The following is an 18,974-nucleotide window of genomic DNA, read 5'->3' on the forward strand; positions in this document are numbered from 1 at the left end:
TATCATTTGCAATAAAGAGAGAAAACGGAATGTGGCATAGAATTTTCAGTAGCTGGGATACATACGTACCTGTGGGCTCAACACATGCCCATTGGGTTCCTTACACACACAAACCACCTCAAGCGCTTAAATGACCTGTCCTCTCTTTCCTGTATATCCAAATTCCAACCATCCTACAGAGACCATTGTAAGTTCTTGTCCCTAAGTCTCCCAGCTGGAAGGGATGGAATGCTTCTATCTCTGTTTCTATCACTGTTATCACACTGCTCATTTTCTACTTATATTTTAGGTACTAATATTCACATCTCAAGTCTTTGACCGAGGTATAAGTTCCTAAGGATGGAACTGAATTTTATTCCATTTTTTAAAATATCCTCCCACTCACAGTCCATTCTGGAACCTACTTGACTCCTTACATTAACTGTGCAATCCAACTTTTATTTTAAAAATTAAGAACACAGGTATGAAGGTGTGGAAAACAGGAATAAGTATGCGTATCCCTGAACAGGAAAGATAATTTCTTGTTCTCCCAGTAATAACATTTTAAACAGACATTTGCAATAGGAACCACTTACAATTAAAGTAACCCACTAAAGAAGACGTTAAGTAAGTCAAGGCCTATCTAGAATCTGATAATATATTTAGATGTTTGTATCCATTCTATTTCCATCAGAATTATAAAATATCTTGGTGAAGGACACCCATGGAAGCAGTCTCATTCCTTCAATATAGAAGCAGCCAGTTTACTCAGAATCAATCTACAAAACACGAACCCATCACACTCACCGAGAGATGCTCCCGACCCGACTGGTCAGCCATATCTGTGGGAGAGATGTCATTACTTCTGTTTGTGGTGTCCCCAATGTCATTTGCTGCTGTCCCATAATCTTAAATTGAAGAAAGGGGAAAAAGAAGACCCCCATCATGTTGTCATTAGGTGGTCAATAATCATGAGAACACAGAACCTCAGTAAGATATAGAACAAAGCAACACAAGTCACCAAGTTTCCAAACCATGGACTCCCTGGCTATGGACAAGGCAGGACGTGGCTGCTTACATTAAATTCATTGCTGCATTGGGAATGTACAAAGCCTTAAGTTTTATTCAACCCAGATCTTTATATCAATGCTTTGGGGTCAAATTCTAAGCCAGGTTCAGGATTGTTTTCTTTGGAAACGGAATGCATCCCTTTACTGATGGCATTTAAAATAAATACTAAAAAGAATCAATCATCTAAGAATTATAGATTTATAGACCTGGAAGGGTTTTTAGGAATTGAGTCTAACCTCCAGGTCTACAGATGAAGAATGTCAGCCGAGGAAAGTTAGATGATTAGTCCACAGTCACGGGACAAGGGACTGGCAGAGTTAAAACGTGAACCTGGACTTGATAGTGCCAATACCTATTCCCTGGGCAGGTATAACTTATTTGGGTAAGAGGCAGATGCTCAATATGGAATGTGGGATCAGCATGGATATGAAGCTTTGGTCTGCAAATGAACTTTTGAACAGTTCTGAATTACCAATGATTCCATTTCAGAATTATTAATTGATAGAATACTGTGCCAACAAAATATTTAGAATTGTAAGCATGCATTCTCATTTCACCGTTTCTCAAATGTAATTGCTATCTTCGGAATCAATTTTAGTACAAATGAATCAGGCATGGAAATATAGGACTGATTTTTTATGAACAGTCATGTTTTTACACATATTTGTTTATGTTTCTACACAAGAAAAGGTCATGAAAAATTTTTGGTAACCTTTTTATAGACAATGTTTTTGTAATTTTTTCAAATTTCAATGCTTAACAGGTAAGGTGCAAGCTACCTTGTTAACTTAGAGACCACTGTAAGTGCTTCTTGTCCCTAAGTCTATATTTCCTTAATTAGAAATATCGGGTTGGCCTCAGGGCAAACAATTTAATTTTTTTCTATTATCAGAGTTTTCCTCTGAATGTGTATTAACAGAATGAACAGAAAGCACTTATTTTCTGTTTGCTGTTCTTTTTTAAATTTCAGAACAATATTCTGGATTTTGAATAACTTGAAATGTATTAATTTCAATCCAACACTAACAGACATAATTTGTCTGTTTTTCCTTCAATTAAAATTTAAATAATTAAAGTACCTATAATTAAATATCATGACACTTTGGCCCAAAGACCGAAATTGAGACCTGAGCCACTGAGAAGATGATAGTTTTAAAGTGCTTAAGTCACTAGAGAGTTCCCCCCAAAAGTTTAAACTATAAAATCAGAATTCAAACATATTCCACCATCACCACCACCCCCATCCCATACCACCTCAGCCTTATGATACAATTTGAGACATTCTTCCTTTAAATCATATCTGGACAAATAAAAACAAAAATATACAAGTCACATGCACACAATCATCCAAACCACAGCTTGCAAAAATACGACTTAACATGTATAAAGCAGGTAAAGACAATATAATTCTCTAGTTAAAATTAGCACAAGTTAAATACACACACAGCTATAGTAAATATAAAACCCTAAAATAATTTTATAGAAAAATAAAATATAAATGTATATCTATAAATATATAAAATATTTTCTAGAATAAGCACATCAATAGAACATTTTAATCAATCTGACTTTTAATCAGTCTTAACTGTCGAGACATTTCTTAAAATTTAGCCTGCCACCTCCCCACACAGTGGCCCCCTGATCATGAAGGTGGTTTGGAAATCTGTTGAAGGTGGGTTTTTCACTCCTAGTGAAATATCCCTGGCCTTCAATAAAAATAACAGAATAGAGGTGAGATGTCTGGTCAAAAGCTAATACTGGGCACCTTTTGGGCTCTCCCTTTCTACATTCCTAAGAGAACCCCATTTTGTTCAAGTGTCCATTCTATGCCCAGTGAGCCTGTCTCCTAAGGAGGGCTGACCTCACCTCCAGGGGTGGGTCCATTCATCAGTCAAAGGTTAACCACTTTCTTATCAATAATGGGTAATGGGGTTAAGAATGAACCGTGACCCACTAAGTCCTTTTTTTTTAATTTTGCATGGGCAGGCACGGGGAATCAAACCCGGGTCTCCGGCATGGCAGGCGAAAACTCAGCCTGATGAGCCACCATGGCCCGCCCTCATTAAGTCTTAAATCAAATACAAGGAGGACTTGCTGGGGGCCTCTGGGAATGTTATCTTTCTTCTGGAACACTTTTCAGAAGCTCTTCCCTTTTTCACACCCACGTAATGGGTCTTTTAGTAGCCCCTCTGCTGATATCATCTTACATATATAAAGGGAACTAGCCTTCAAGGAAGCTGATATAGTTGGTAGTGGAGTAGAGGGGGAAGCGAACCTGGGCTCCTGATGAAATGGTTGAGCTGCCCTACCTCTGAGGTGAGTCAAACTTCCTTATTATAAAAGAGACATAATTCTGAATTAGGTTATCTGTTTCATCCAGAAACAGGCTAGCAGATACAACTCCTTTTTCTTTGTAGTCATGGCTTTTAAACAGGTAATTAGTTTCTAATTATGGAAACCAAATGTCTGTTATAGCAGAACGGATTTACTACTTCCAAGAACACAGCATGAGAAAGTGCTATTTACAGGCACTGTAAATATCAAGGGAGAAGGGCCATCAATATTGAACGCTTTTTGAAATATTATTTTGGCATATGTAATGCCTGAAGCATATATTTAGCTGAATTTAATGGTTTTCTTTTCGTTGATTTATTTCATTTTAGACAAACATTTTAAAAAAAAACAAAAAACAAAATAAAGGAAACGTGATAGCTACCTTCATAAATGACATCAGGATTTGCTCCTAAAAAGAAAGAGAATAAGGGGAAAAAAACCACAAAGATCTGTAAGTATGCATTTTGGATAACAAAGAACTAAATTATACCAACTAAAATGAACTAGATACACTTCAAAGTTTTTAGGATTGAACAGACTGTTTGGCAGGGCAGAGAAATAAAACCTGAAATTTTCATTGGTTTCCCATCAGCTATGTCTCTCCCTCCTTAGCCCCCAAACTCCCTTCAAAAAAGAAAAGAAAAGAAAAGAGAAATCACAAATCATTTTGGCTAGAAAAACTTCAATCAACAAATTATGATCATTTCTTTTTTTATGCTTCGTTATACGATTGGCCATTTTAATAGCAATTTTGTTACTTGTATTCCAGAGGCAAATAACAATGTTCATATCACTTTTATTATTCTCTGATAGTTTAAGGGATTACTTTCAAACCATGTTTTGGCATGTCCATTTTCATTCATGAGCATATTATTAACCACCTCCATAATGGCATCTAAAACAGTTCTTCTTTCTACTTGGTCCTCAAGAAAGCTTCCAACGCTGAATAAATCTTATTTTTTGTTCTAAGCCAACCAGGTAAAATAAAATATACTTTTCTACTGAAATCATTTATGTGTAAAGTGGTTATAAATAAAGCCATCTCAAAGAGAAATGCAAAAGTACGCCACCTTAATTTTTTGGCTTATTCTGCAGGCACCGAGATTAGAATATTTTGTTTTAGGGTATCCTCCATGAAAAGTGCCAAAAACATTTACAATATTTTTTTAAGTAACAAAAAGAACTTGTGACTAAAATACTTGTTACTTATTTTCCAATCAAAGCTAATTGGCCTTCTATGTAAATGCCTACTTTGAAATAAAAGTAAACTTTGATGTAACATTTAAGTGAATTTCCAAAGCTATTTCCTATGAGTTTTCGTCCTCACATACAAGTAAAATTTGTCAACCATCAAACTTAGTCAGTTTTCATTTCACACCTAAACCCTTTGCAGAAAATATCTATTTTAAAATAAAGTGAAACTTGAGCCAGTTTTCTGTCCAAGTATTTCCCTAGTAAATCATCAAGGTTAGTATAAAGAACCAAATAAAAGTGGCCACAATGTTCAAATTAGAATTGAACGTATTTTAACCAGAAGAACATATTTTATCAGGGAAAAACTTAGGTGAATGGCTAGGCACTTCAATTCAAGGATGCTGCCTGATGCTGTGCAGTCCATGCTTTGCACAACTCTAGGGGGCGCCATCCATATGTATTCTATATGGATGGCACCACCTGAGTTTATGCAGTGCATAATCTATACACGCAGGCGGGGTGGTTCTGCATCAATTCATGTGAATTCGCGGATTCCATAGATTTCAACAGTATTTTGATTATCCCAAATGCCATGTCATTTTGAGCTATATATATCAATATGTATTTTCAGTATTATTTGTAATTGAGTTGATGGCCAGAGAAGAGACTCGAAGACTGCCCTACAATTTGAGGGGTCACTCAGTGAATAAAGCAGCAGGAAATGCCAGTGGCAGTCCTCTTGATGTCATTTGCATGGCACACACCTGTCCTCTGAAGCCCTTTTTCTTTTTCTTTACACAGTCCCTCATCCAAAAGATGTCCCCACACAAGGAGTATTTACTACCGCTGCCAAAGGAAAGGTTCTAGAACCCCAAATGAGCAATTATCCCTTGAACTGCTCAGACACCAAGTACTTTTCTTTTCTTTTTTTTTTTTTTGGCTTGGGCAGGCACTGGGAATTGAACCCAGGTCTCCAGCATGGCAGGTGAGAACTCTGTCTGCTGAGCTACCATGGCCCTCCCAGGTATCAAGTACTTTTGAAGGCCCATTCTCTCTTCCACCCGTGTCTCAAAACATGCAGCCTGAGTCAGCAAGGGCATAGACCCATGCAGAGTCCACCTCTCACTTCCAGACCTCCCTCCAGGTGTCTGGAATTTTCTCCCTAAAATGACCCAATCCACTTCTTAGCCCTGGTCAGTTCTTTCCCCCAGATATGTCAACCCAAGGGCCACATCATTAATATGAAAGTTCTTTGGCCTCTGACCTAAAGAGGGGGTAAGAACTGACCTAGCACACTTGTGAAGTATCTCAAGGTAGAGATGGGAGCTATGGGCAGGGGTCATGGCTGGGGTCAGCCCTACCCAAAGCACAGGGCTTGAGCATGGAACGCTGAGTCTGAGAATTCCACCTTCAAACCCGGCCTTGCAGGGTGTTATAAACTTATATTTATCAAGGTAAAAGAATAGAATCTATTTTATGTAACAATCCAATAACTTGACTTAGGACATAGGTATGTCCCTTGACTTGGGACATAGGTATGTGGACTTTTATTTGTATGGATCACCATCCCGGTTGCCTGTGACTAAGGCAATTCCTGAGATACTCGACTTGAAGTTTTTTTGTTTTGTTTTGTTTTTAACATGGGCAGGCACCGGGAATCAAACCCAGGTCCTGTGGCATCGCAGGCAAGCATTCCTGCCTGCTGAGCCACCGTGGTCCACCCTCAACTTTAAGTTTTAAAGCTGAGACAGTCCTGAGAAAATTGTTTCCACTTGCCCAGGACTGACGGCTTTTCTCAGACATGACACTTTCAGTGTTGAAAATGGGAAAGTCCCAGGCAAACTGGGATGAGTTGGTGAGCGCCTTGTACTTATGTCGTGGGAGAAGCAGTCCTGCAGTCACCAGTGCACAGGACAGCAAAAGTGCTCAGAGCAGTCTCAGCCACATTTATCTAAGACACAAATTTACAGGGCCTCAGTGAGTATGAATGACTTACAGGTTAAATGGTCAGCACACAAAAGGTGAACCCAAGCATCTTTCCCACACAGGGCCCCCAGGGAAATCCAAGATCTCTGAGTCAATTCAATGATGAATAGGAAAAAACTGAAACCAAAAAGCAAATACTTAAGCCCCAAACCTAGAAAGCAGGTCTTTTTTTTTTTTTGTATGCTGTATAGCAGGGTCACGTTTCATTATCTTCCCATATGAGTATCCCGTTATTGCAGCACCATTTTGTTGAATCTTTTTGTCTGTTGGTTTGTTTTGCTTGTTTTGGGGGGACATGCATGGGTGGGGAATCGAACCTAGGTCTCCCACACGGCAGGAGAGAATTCTACCACTGAACTACCCTTGCACCCCTTGAAAGCAGTTCATTTTCAGACTTATCAGAATTAAAGCACTGCATGCCTTACCTACCAAGTGCACCAGCAAAACCATGAAGCAACATCTAAACTGTTCCAAAAAGGACTGTTTTTTCCCCAAGTTCATTTTTCTAGCTGCATGCAAAGTATTGTCACTTTACGTTCATTTCCTAGCTGCATGCAAAGTATTGTCACTTTACGTTCATTGTCAGTAATGGCCAAATTCAGTGCAAGATTATAAAACCGGCATAACGTCCTTGTGGGAGGAATATCAGGGCTTTGGTTTTGTTTTCTCCCTAGAATACTGTGGTTGGCCTAATGAGGGTATACTCACCCCAAAAGAGAAACACCTCTTCTCATACAAAGGTTTGGGAAGCATGGCACAAGCTAGGAAGCGCAAATGTAGAGTTTATGAAAAACGAGGTTACATGACTCCAGCTGACCCAGCTCATCAAGAACAGAATTTTGCTGCTAGCAACTTGTCAGTCAAGCAAAACCTCCTATGATGTTTACACTCCAACAGTGAGATAGCTATTAATATAATTTTAAAGGCAGACACAGAAAAAAATTATCACTGTCTTTTCAGACTTCTGGAAATGGCTTAATTTTGAAAATATCCTATCATTTTTAGTTTAATCTCTATTTCCTCTTCTTTAATTGATATATGTTCATTCTATATCGTTAGTGATTCTTAAAGTTAGGAACTCCTGTTGGAGCTATTCAGAACGAAAAGATAAATGAGCAACAACAAACACTGGCTCTGAGGGAAAAAATCCAGTGAAAAGAAAATGAACAGAAGAGAAAAGAATAGCATCGGTTTCAAGAATGCACTTATTGTGGGGATATGGAAAGATTTGTGCTTTCTTCAATACTATCCAGTAGCTCCCAAAAAGTAAGAAAGCTCAGATTAAGGTAACAGGAAAGGGCATCAAGTACTGAAGCTTCGTGTGAAGAATCTCTGGAATAAAATATGGAGATTTGGGGATGCCATAAAAACCCGCTGAAGTAGCATTCCAAATAAACAGCAAATTATACTTCCACATCTCACTCAAGCACAGAAGCAATGACTTCTTCCCAAATAAAAGAAGATCAGGGTCAAGTATGAATCTCTGCTTGTCTGATGTTCAGACTCTATTTTCTGAAGAGTTTGCAGGGCGTTTGAAGGCGCTACACTCACCGAGACTTCGTTTATGCCCTAACAAATATAGTCAGGAATTATGGGAAGAGGACCAGGCACTCCAAGTGAAAGAACATTAGAGACTATTCTAGCCACAGAGGTTGTCCTGACAAAGCTCCTTATTGAATAAGGACAGACCCTCAGCACATTTAGGCTTCTAAAACCACCCTTCTCCACAACAATATCAAACCAAAGCATTTCATCAAGTTCTTAATTCCGCACAAAATAACCTAAGCTGAGGGTCTTTTTATCTTACTTATATCAAGTTAAATCCTGCATCTGTCAGACTCTACACATAAGGAGGAACCACATTTGTAGGATGCAAACAATTTGTGGGAGAAGGAACAGCCCAAAAGTAGGGTTCATTTTCCATGCAGTTGTTAAGGTGAAAACATTGACAGAGACCAGGAAGACCCATCTGTTTTCTTCTATAAAAGGCTTAAGTCTCCCTTTAATGCCCTATTGAGAAACAAGCAAAACAAAGCACTTCTCTTTCAATTCTATTCGCAGACTCCAGCATGATCTTGAAAAATAGTTCAAAGGATTCCATATGAGAAAGCAATAGCAAAAGAGTTGCTCATTTTAACTCAATGGTCATTGCTTTGTCAACAGTGTGTCCCAACCCACATTTTCACTTCCAGGTCCTTTTTTACTTCTCTTTCTGAATGGAGGCTTAACTCAGGACCTGAAAAACAGCAGGGTTCTGGATGGCTGGGTTTCATTTCTGGCTTTACCACTAATTTGCTATCTAGCATTAGCATTGGGAGTGTCTTCACTTTTTCTGTAACCACCGAGTCTCCAATACAATCAGAAAGGAGAATAGCATTCGCTTCGGCACCTCCCAGGAGCCTTGGGAAGCATAATTAATTAACATTAGTACTCCTGAGATTTAAGTCATTTAAGTACAAATCTTAATTATCATGATTATTTTAAGTCTATGGCCAAGCCATACATTTCTTGATTATTTAAGGCAGAAAAGCAGGTGGAACTTGCTTTCTTTCACTTTCATGAAAAGAAATGGGCCCTGACAAATGGCTTAAGGAAAAAGCAGGGTGTGTGTCGGTGTCGAGGGCTGGGATAGAAGGGCTTGTAAGACATGAAAGAAACTATATTTTGTGCTTTGTCTTCCTGCCTGGCTTAGTCATAAATTTCCCTTTTTGAATGACCAGTGAACCCTGCCCTGGGTGTCACCACAATTAGCATGCAACTATATGTGGTTTGGATGATTTTTCAGTTTGCCAAAGCTGCTGGAATGCAATATACTAGGCATGCACTGGCTTTTTTTTTTTTTTAAGGCATCAGGAATCGAACCCGGGTCTCCGGCATGGCAGGCGAGTATTCCACCTGCTAAGCTACCATGGCCTGCCCTTTTTTTGTTTTTTTGGACTGACTTTTACAAAGGGGATTTATTAGGTTACAGATTTACAGTTCTAAGGCCAAGAAAATGTCCAAATTAAGGCACCAACAAAAAGATACTATCTTCACTCAAGAAAGACGGATTGCACCCAGGGTTTCTTTGTCACATGGGAAAGCACATGGTGACATCTGCTGGCCCTCGGCTCCCGGGTTTCATTGCTTTCAATTTCTGGTTCCAGTGACCTCCTCTCTGAGCTCCTAGTGGATCCTCACTTAGCTTCTCTGGGGCAAACTCTGGATTTCATCTTTTGGCTTAGTATCTCCAAACGTCTGTGTCTTGGTTTCATGGTTCTGCTTTCTGTATTGGCTCTGAGCTCATTCTCTCTCCCTCTGTGAGCTCTAAGGACTCTAGTAAACTAAGTAAGACCCTCCTTGAATGGGCAGTGTCACATATCCATGGAAACAATCTAATCAAAATGTCTCACCCATAGCAAGTCTGCACCCACAAGATTGGGTTAAAAGAGCATGGCTCTTCTGGAGTACATAGCAGTTTCACACCAGCACAGATGATAAGAACTGCTCCTCACTTCTTTTCCCAAAGGCCCCTTGAAGTTTCTGCCTTCTCGTGCCACATAATTTACTAATAGGGCAAGTACTTCTCTATGGCTTGGATGCCAAAATGCTGCTCTCAGTTTCCCCAAATGGCCTTGCTGCTCCTGCTCTTCACGCTGTAGAGTTTGAATCTTCTAAGCCCCAGTATCCGTGAGAAAACCCTACCCATCCCCTGTGGGTCATAAGAAAGACAAGAGCCCAGGACCCACATGGGCTTCTCGCCCAGTCCCAATGGGCTCCTCTGCTGCCATCTGTCTCCCCTCTCCCACTCCAGGGCCTTCAATCTAACAAAGCTGTCCTTTCATGCATTCTTGGCTGGTTTGCAATCTGTATTTGCACCTCATCACCCAAAGAACTTTCACATAACATACCAAACAGGTCTCTACATTTTCTTAATGTAAAACATGTGGAGAAATTTCTTCTCCTTAAGTCTCTGGATGAGGTATTCCAAATCTAAACCTGCCAGTTTAGGATAATTCTAAGTGCTCAAAGAGTTGTAGTTCATGCAGACACCATGAGTCTTTTCATAAAATGGCACAGAGTAAGAAACTTCGAGGAAAACTCCACCAATATTTATAGTTTGTTCCTGGTGTGCATTTTGTATAGAAGACAACTGCTCTTGCATTAGGAAGCATAAGTCACTAACTCCCACTGCTTGTGTAGATGAGTGTTCTCAAACCATGACATTCTTCCTAAATGAATAGACCTTAGAGATATTCTTTATGCACTGCCTAAAGAATGCGGAGCATTAAGCCAATGGTACTTTATCATCTAGTGCCTTGACTAGGTTTGTTCCAAGACTAACACATTAAATTATTTGGGTAATGATGAAGATGAGAGAACCTGCTCCTAAACAGCAAACATGTTCCTGCTTACGGAAATATCTGACCTTCAAAGCACTTGGAACCTTTGCCATCTGTGGTGGTTTCGAACTGTATGTACCTACCCCAGAAAGTCATGTCCTTAAAGCTAATCCATTTCAGTGGTTGTAAACCTATTGTAAGTACAACCATTTGATGAGGTTGCTGCAGTTAAAGTGTGACCCAGGTTTAAATCCTCTTACTGGAGTCCTTATAAGAGAATGAAATTTAGACAAAGAGAGAGAAAGCCATGGAAGCAAGAAGCTGAAAGTAATTTGTGGTAGTTAGATTCAGTTGTCAACTTGGCCAGGTGAAGGTACCTAGTTCTCTTGCTGTGGACATGAGCCAATGGTACATAAACCTCATCTGTTGCTCATTACGTCTGCAGTCAGCTAGGAGGTGTGCATGCTGCAATGAATGGTTGATTTAACTGGCTGGAGCTTAAATGAGAGAGTTCAATGTAGCACAGCCCAAGCAGCTCAGTATACCTCATCTCAGCACTCACAACTCAGCCCATGCCTTTGGAGATGCAGAAGGAAATCACCCCAGGGAAAGTTGTTGGAACCTGGGGGCCTAGAGAGAAGGCCAGCACCGATCACCCTGAGCCTTCCCACATAAGAAAAAAACTTCAGTTGAAAGTTAGCTGTCTTTCCTCTGAAGAACTAATGAAATAAATCCCCTTTTATTAAAAGCCAATCCGTCTCTGGTGTGTTGCATCCTGGCAGCTAGCAAACCAGAATAGTAATGAAACCCAGAAGAGAAGGGAGAGACCAGCAGGTGCCTCTGTGTGCCTTCCCATGTGGCAGAGGGGCCAAGGGTTGCAGGCAATCCGTCTTTGGGGAATAAGCATCATCTTGATGATGTTTTGATTTAGACATTCTCACAGCCTCCAAACTATAAGCTAATGAATTCCCATTGTTCAAAGCCAACACATTTTGTGGTATCTGCTTTCAGCAGCCCAGGAAACTAAAACACCAGATGCTAACAAAGGCTCCAGGTTCCAACATGATACCCACCCACTCCCACCCCCATCATTAATTTCTGCTTTAAAAGGGGTATAGGAGATCTAACCACTTCTACTCTTCACTCAGCCTCCCAACACTCCGTTTCATGTTCACAAAGGAACATTTCTATATGTAGGATCAAATTCCGATGACAGCCACGGAGTGGATCAATTTCATCTTAGGCGAGTCTTTATTTTTGGCCTGTAAGCTAAATAGAAGATAGTGGAATCTTTGGCAAATCCTCAGATAACCTCTCTGTCTATGTGTGTGCAACTGCTTTCTCTGCTTGTCATTCCTTCTTCCAGGCCTTCTTGAGCCTGTACTGAATTTACCCTACGTTTAGCCAAAACTTATTAGAGCTCTTTCTGAGCATCATCTCTCCTATGATTTTGTCATTATTACTACTTGATATCCTCAGGGAGTACCAATGAGCTAATCTTGACAGATGCCTGGCAAATTCTTCTCAGGTTTGAGGGGCAGTGATAGCCTGAAGGGAGTATACCATCCTCACTACTCAAACGGTGATCTGTAGACCAGCAACATCAGCAGCTGCTGAGCACTTGTTGGAAAAGCAGAGGCGAGGCCTAGAGAATCAGAATCTGCCTTTTACCAGCACCTCCAGGTGATCCGAATGCACATTAAATTTTAAGAAGCACTGGTTTACAACAAACTAATCAGTTTTATGAGAGGTAAGGCCCCAGTTAGCAGAAAGGAGGACAATTCTGCAATGAAACATTAAGCCAAATTAAAAATTGCTGGCTAGCCAAATATAGGGGTCGCTCTGGCCATGGCTGCAAAACTCTTTGGGGACAGTGAGAAGGGAGGCTTTGGTTTGCTCCCACTGGCGTATCTCTGGGCCCCATTCCAAATGGGGAAAAGGAAAGGGAAAAAGGGTCTAGGTACAAGAGAGACCTTACATTCACATTCCCTCCTTGGGAACCAAATTTGGTCTTAACGTTTTCTCCTGGCAATTCACCTCTAGATAGCTTATGTAGTAACATGGCAGAGTCCCGAGGCTCTCCTCTGGGCAGGCTCAAGCTTCTGGATAAGAAGGGCAAGGTCAGTGTTGTCTAAAGGCTCCCTAATGGCCACAGAGCATCAACACAAAGGGAAGCAAAATATGGATGTGCACCTTCATGCTTTTACTCTCCATACCCACCTTAGAAAGGGATAATGCTTATCGAGTGAACACCTGCCTACATCCGTACCCACCTTAGAAAAGGATAATGCTTATCGAGTGAACACGTGCCTACCAGGTGTCCTCTACTGAATTAGGTTCTGTCAGACATACTCATATTTACAACATCTACAGTGGGGCTGGACTCCCACTTTTGATAGAGAAGGAAAGCCGGGTTCAGAGGAGTAAAAGAAAATTGTTCAAAACCAGTCAGTAGAGGAAGCAATTCATGTTTTAATCACATGAGTCCAAACCCTTTCTACGATGCCAAAGGTTCCTTTTAAACAATGGAACTAAACTATGTTGAAAATTCCAAGTTCAAACACCAAATCTGAATGGGTCAATTGGATTAACAGTAAGTGACCGCTAAAATTTTATGTTTTTCACATTAAAAAGTAAAATCTTGGGCGGGCCACAGTGGCTCAGCAGGCAAGGACGCTTGCCTGCCATGCCAGAGGACCTGGGTTCAATTCCCGGTGCCTGCCCATGAAAAAAAAAAAAGTTTAAAAAGTAAAATCTTAGCAGATCTACTTTTTCCACTTAGTATCTGCTCATTCAGCTTTCATGAAAAAAAAATATTCAAAGAGGTGCCTCATATTATTCCTTGCCTATATGTAGATATTAGTCTATATATCTTCCTCTGAATAATGCTTGTACTTTCAATGGGTGGGCCCTGCCCCAAAGTGGGACATTCCTGGGAGTTAGAGGCTGATCTCCATGCAACCACAGGGTTGAAGGCAATCACAAATAGGAGCAAAGATGGGGATGAAAGCCCTAGTGCTTCTACATCTTTTATTTTTTATGGGTGGTTGGTTTTTTTTTCCTTTTGGGAGGAGAGTTTGTGTTTTATCCCCCCAGTCGTGCACCTTATCTCCAGCTTTGCAGGATCTGTGTGGTCTCCAGCTTTGTTACTCACTGTCGTGGGTAGCACAGTGTCCTGTTTGTTTTGTTTTTTCTCACTCATGGACGGATCTCAAGAGTGAAATGTTTGGGTTTCAGGCCAAAGTCAGACAGACATGGTTCGCTAATCCAGCTCCATCCTTCTCTTCCTTTTGCCTATTTGGGCAGATTTCTCACTTTTCTAAGCCTTAACTCCCTTATCTATAAAGCAGGATAAATAAGCAGTACTAAAGGAAGTGAAAAGAGGTTTGAAAGGGAGAATAACTTAGTACAGTGGACAGAGTAGAAATAAGCACTGGAAGCTATGACCTCTGAGCACAATGCAGCACAGAGAGGTTCCATTTAGCCTGATATTTAAAAAAAAGAAAAAACTGAATTTGAATGACTTTATTAAATGGGTATTCCCCAGCTCTCTGGCTCTCCCCAGCCCATCACTTCCTGGGCTTATAAGACCTGCCTTATAAGGTTTACCTGCCAGTCCCAGAGTGGACAAAAGTTTGGTTATGTCCCCAGGAAACCCAAGTTCAAATTATTGCTGGCTCTCAGCATGGTGAGTCTTTGTTCTCCAGAGTCTAAACTGGTCTACAAAAGAATGGAAAGCTCAGAATATAAAACTGAGATAAATCATCACTTAAATACCAAGCAGTCTGACTACAGAAAGCTGGGAAGCTGACAACAACCAAGCTAATTGCTTCTTATCTCAGAGATCAGACTGCCAGCTACCAGGCAGCCTGATCTTTTGCATCAACAAATTCTTCTGCAGCACCAGCTGTGCCTCTAGCAAAAGCAGATCTCCCCCTGCTTGTCTTTTGTTGTGTAGAACAGCATTTAGATTTATGGAGCTACAATGTTATCTCTTCAAGAATGAATCCTGCTCTTCCTGACAGTTGTCTAATAAGCCAAACTTCCCACCCTGAGCAACAGGAATGCTAGGCTGTTTTCTGAGACTGTGATCCAGGATCCATTCCTGGATATATACTACATCCCTCCAAACCTAGGCATCCAGATCAGGCCACTGTGAGTGTTGGCTCCATGTGCATGCGCCAACCTTTCCTTACACAAATTTCGCTTGCAAAGTTATACTGCATCTCTAAAACCTGCAATGCATCCATTTCATTGCTGAGAATCCTTAAAATGATGAAGCCACCATAAACAATGCTCTTTGCCAGGCATTTATTTTTAGTTCAATGATACAAGTTGCCACCATCTTTCCTGTTTTTTTTTTCAGTATCTCAACTGAACCCTCCACACCTTGTTTTCAGAGCATCAAACACAAGGACTGTGTCACCCAATATGACAGCCACAAGCCATATGTGGCTGTTTAAATTAAAATTAGATAAAATTTAGAATTCAGCTTCTCTGTCTCATCAAACATAGTTCAAGTGCTCATGGCTAATATAGTGGATAGCACCGACACAAACATTTCCATCAGTATAGAATGTTCCATTGGATGGAACTGCACGAGAAAATCAGTTTGCTTATGTGGACTGTAGATGCCTTCAGAATGCCAAGATTCCAGTGTAACAAGAGACTAAATGAGACTCTTTCTGCCTCAGTAACTGACAACAAAGTAAATGTGAGACACTCATAAGCAGAAATCACAAAGGAAATGGCTGAGAACCGGATCCATGTACTTTGAAACCTCTGATTCTCACTGGGACATTAAGAGGTGCCCAAGAGGAGAGAAAGAGGAAGGATGCTTATAGAAGCTTCTTTGGGGAGAAGTGTTGCCATGCCACCATGCCACCAGGGGACTTCCATGGAGCTGCTCTAAGAACTTGAACTGTTTTCTCTGTAAGTAAAAGGCTCAGAGGACAAATGCCTGGAGAAGGCTAAGGCAGCAACAAGGTACAGATGGCAAGTGGGTTGGACCTGTGCTCACAAAAGCTCAGGACAACGGACCATGAGTATTCCTTGTGGACCAGACATAAGCAACTTGAAAGAAAGCTTGTGTGGAAAATAATGGGTTCTTTCCAACAGGGTTATCTAGAGGGTTAGAGGGACCCCAACAAGATAAAGCTGCATTCCTTGAAGCTGAGGAAGGAATTGCAAGCCACCATCTATAGTAAAGGGGCATTTGCTCATGTCATGAGATCTGTAGGAGAGAGGATTCCATAGAGAGGAATTTCCAGGGAACACACAAAGTATCCAGAAGAGAAAGTCTGTGTCTCAGCATTGAGCATTATCAGGTCCAAGAACCCAAAGCCAAGAGCTGGCAAACTTCTCTCCGTCCTCTCGTGCTCACCTGAGCAGCAGGGGCTGAAACTTCATTAGCAAGATCTGGCCCCCTAAACTACAGTCAATCAGAATTTGGAGAAGAGAAGAAAGATCTGCTGTTAGAGCAAGACTGAGTTTTGATTTCTATCTCAGATAGGACATGTATATCCCATTTAAGAATTGTGTTTGCAACCTAAAATGATCAGACACAGAATTGTCTGCTAACACTTAGTCAAGAATTTTCATCTAGAGCAGTGTACACTAGATCACCTGGAGATCTTAAAAATAAAAAATGCCAAAGCCCAAACAAATCTCAAGCCACTGAAGCAGAATTGCTAAAGGTGGGCCCCAAGACCACGCATTAAAAATGAAAAGAAGTGAAATGAAATTCATGGAAAGAAAAGAACAAAACAGAAAAGGAAACAAAAGAAAAATACAAAGGGAAGGGAACAGAAACTCCTAATTAATTCTTATTTGAAACAACCAGCAGCAAGCTACTGTTCTAGGAGCTGGGGAAATTACCCCCAGTGAATACATTTTAAATAGACAAAGGAAAACAACAATGAAGTAAAATTACAATTTGATTGGCACAAGGTGTATTTTTCAGTGTGCAGGAAAAATAAAAACTACATTTCTCTAGAACGCACTCTAAAGATGAAAGTTGCATTTTGTGGAAGTTGCATTTGGAGTTCTAAACATGAACTCCAAAATGATCAACTGGCATTTAGACCCTGGGAAAGTATTTTCTCCCATCCTCAGTAACTAGCCAGGTTTCCAATGATTAACAGATGGGGAAGGCTTTGGCTTGATATGCGGAGTCCAGCTGACATCTAAGGATCTGATAACAGCTGCTGTTCCACACCAGCACCACATCTGGTTCTGTGGCACAGTCTACATCGTCATGAACTCTCAGAAGGCTATAAATGAGCATCTTGGCCAGCTAAGCCTCACTCTGTCAGGGCCCCACCTCAGAGCCTCACGCCTTGTCAATGGTGCCCTCTTGGCCTGGGCCAATGTTGTCTTAAGGCCCATTTACCCATCCTTCCTCCAAGTGGAGAGCAAGTGTCTGCTCCTAAGTCCAGGAGATACACACACACCGTAGTAAAGGCGATTTTTTTTAATGTTTTAATTTTTTTCAAAACTCTTTTTTACATGTCTCCAAACATGAACTCCTAAGCAAAGCAACCATCGCATGGAAAGTTCACTTCTGAGCAGAAAGAAGATCTCACTCTAAGAGACAGCCAAGCAGCTGCTGGGATTCCCCTGGCTATATGTGGAAGGCACACCAGCTTTAGGGAGAGCCCAGGCTGCCCGCTTCCTTGACAGCCAGGAACCTTGCAATAAAAAAAATTATAAAAAAGATCCTATCAAAACAACTGAAAATCAAAACAGCAACCCAAACTTCACAGCATCTAAAAGAATTGTGAGAGTTAAACTTCTTCATCAATTACTAGTTGAAGACAGCAAAAACACTGAAGGAACATAAAGCAAAAATTGGCCTGTTATTCTTAACTTGGAATGTACCTTTAAACCATCTGGGAAATGATATATTTTTTTTACTATCTGTTTATTTTTCTTTAGTTTTAAAAGAAGTTAAGAGGGAAAAGAAACAATTCTAAGAAAGGTCACTCTCTGTATGCTATAGCTACAAATCTCATAAATATATTGTCAAAGATTCTATCACACAAGGCAAGTAAGGTCAATCTCTAATTGGTCACACTGGTTTATGGTCCACTAGGACCATTTATATCCACTATCACCCTGGGCCAAGTCTTCTTTTCCACTTTCATTTATTACTCCTTCGTAGCTAGTCTCTGAGGAAATACTCAGAAAGAAAAAAAAATAAATCTTTCCCCAAAGCAAATATTTTATATTTTAAAGACCTAATAAAAACAAATGAAAAAACTGAACAAAAAAGAGAAAAGAGAGAGGGGTAGAACTTCATTATAAAGTTTAGCTTAATTTTTATTTTTGACAAATAAATCATTATTTCTTTTAAGAAGAATACTGGAGAGACTTCAAGGTATTCTCATACCCAAAAAACATTCTTTTCCATCACTATCTAAGTTAAAACTAATAGAAACACTTTTGTGCATCAAAGGAAATTATCAAGAAAATGAAAAGATAACCTTTGGAATGGGAAAAAAATAGTTGTAAACCATAGATCAGATAAGGGCTTACTATCGAGAATATATAAAGAGCTTTTGCAATGGAATGACAAAAAGACAAACAACTCAATTAAAACGTTGGCAATGCACTTCAATAGACATTTCTCCACAGAAGAAGTACAAATGGCCAATAAGCACATGAAAAGATGCTCAACATCATTAGCCATTAGAGAAATGCAAATCAAAACCACAATGAGACATCACTTCAAACTCACAAAAATGTCTATTATTTTTGCTTATTGTTATTATTTTTTAACATGGGCAGGCACCAGGAATTGAACCCCAGCCTCCAATATGGCAGGCGAGAACTCTGCTACTGAGCCACTGTGGCCAGCCCATAAAGATGCCCATTATTTAAAAAATGGAAGATAACAGGTGTTGGGGAGAATGTAGAGAAATTGTAACTCTGGTGCACCGTTGGTGGGAATGTAAAATGATGGCAGTTCCTCAAAAAGTTAACTGTAGGATTACCACATGAGTTGCAATTCCACTCCTAGGGATATACCTAAAGAAAGTGAAAACAGGATCTCAAATAGGTACTTGTACACCAGTATTCATAGCAGCA

General features: G+C 40.2%; 1 protein-coding gene across 5 annotated transcripts in view; it reads right to left on the reverse strand.

The window, feature by feature from the left end:
* Positions 1–18,974, reverse strand: part of NTRK2 (neurotrophic receptor tyrosine kinase 2) — a 371,375-nt gene that overhangs the window by 283,800 nt on the left and 68,601 nt on the right. For 4 of the 5 annotated variants that reach the window (XM_077148537.1, XM_077148540.1, XM_077148541.1 and 1 more), the window contains exons 9-10: positions 3,767–3,793; positions 787–887 (exon numbers count right to left, since the gene is read on the reverse strand). In XM_077148537.1, the coding sequence (XP_077004652.1) occupies positions 787–887; positions 3,767–3,793 (128 nt within the window). The remainder of the gene's footprint in view (positions 1–786; positions 888–3,766; positions 3,794–18,974) is intronic. The other variant, XM_077148538.1, reaches the window with a different exon arrangement.

The sequence above is a fragment of the Tamandua tetradactyla genome, chromosome 2, assembly GCF_023851605.1.
Source record: "Tamandua tetradactyla isolate mTamTet1 chromosome 2, mTamTet1.pri, whole genome shotgun sequence".
NCBI lineage: Eukaryota > Metazoa > Chordata > Mammalia > Pilosa > Myrmecophagidae > Tamandua > Tamandua tetradactyla.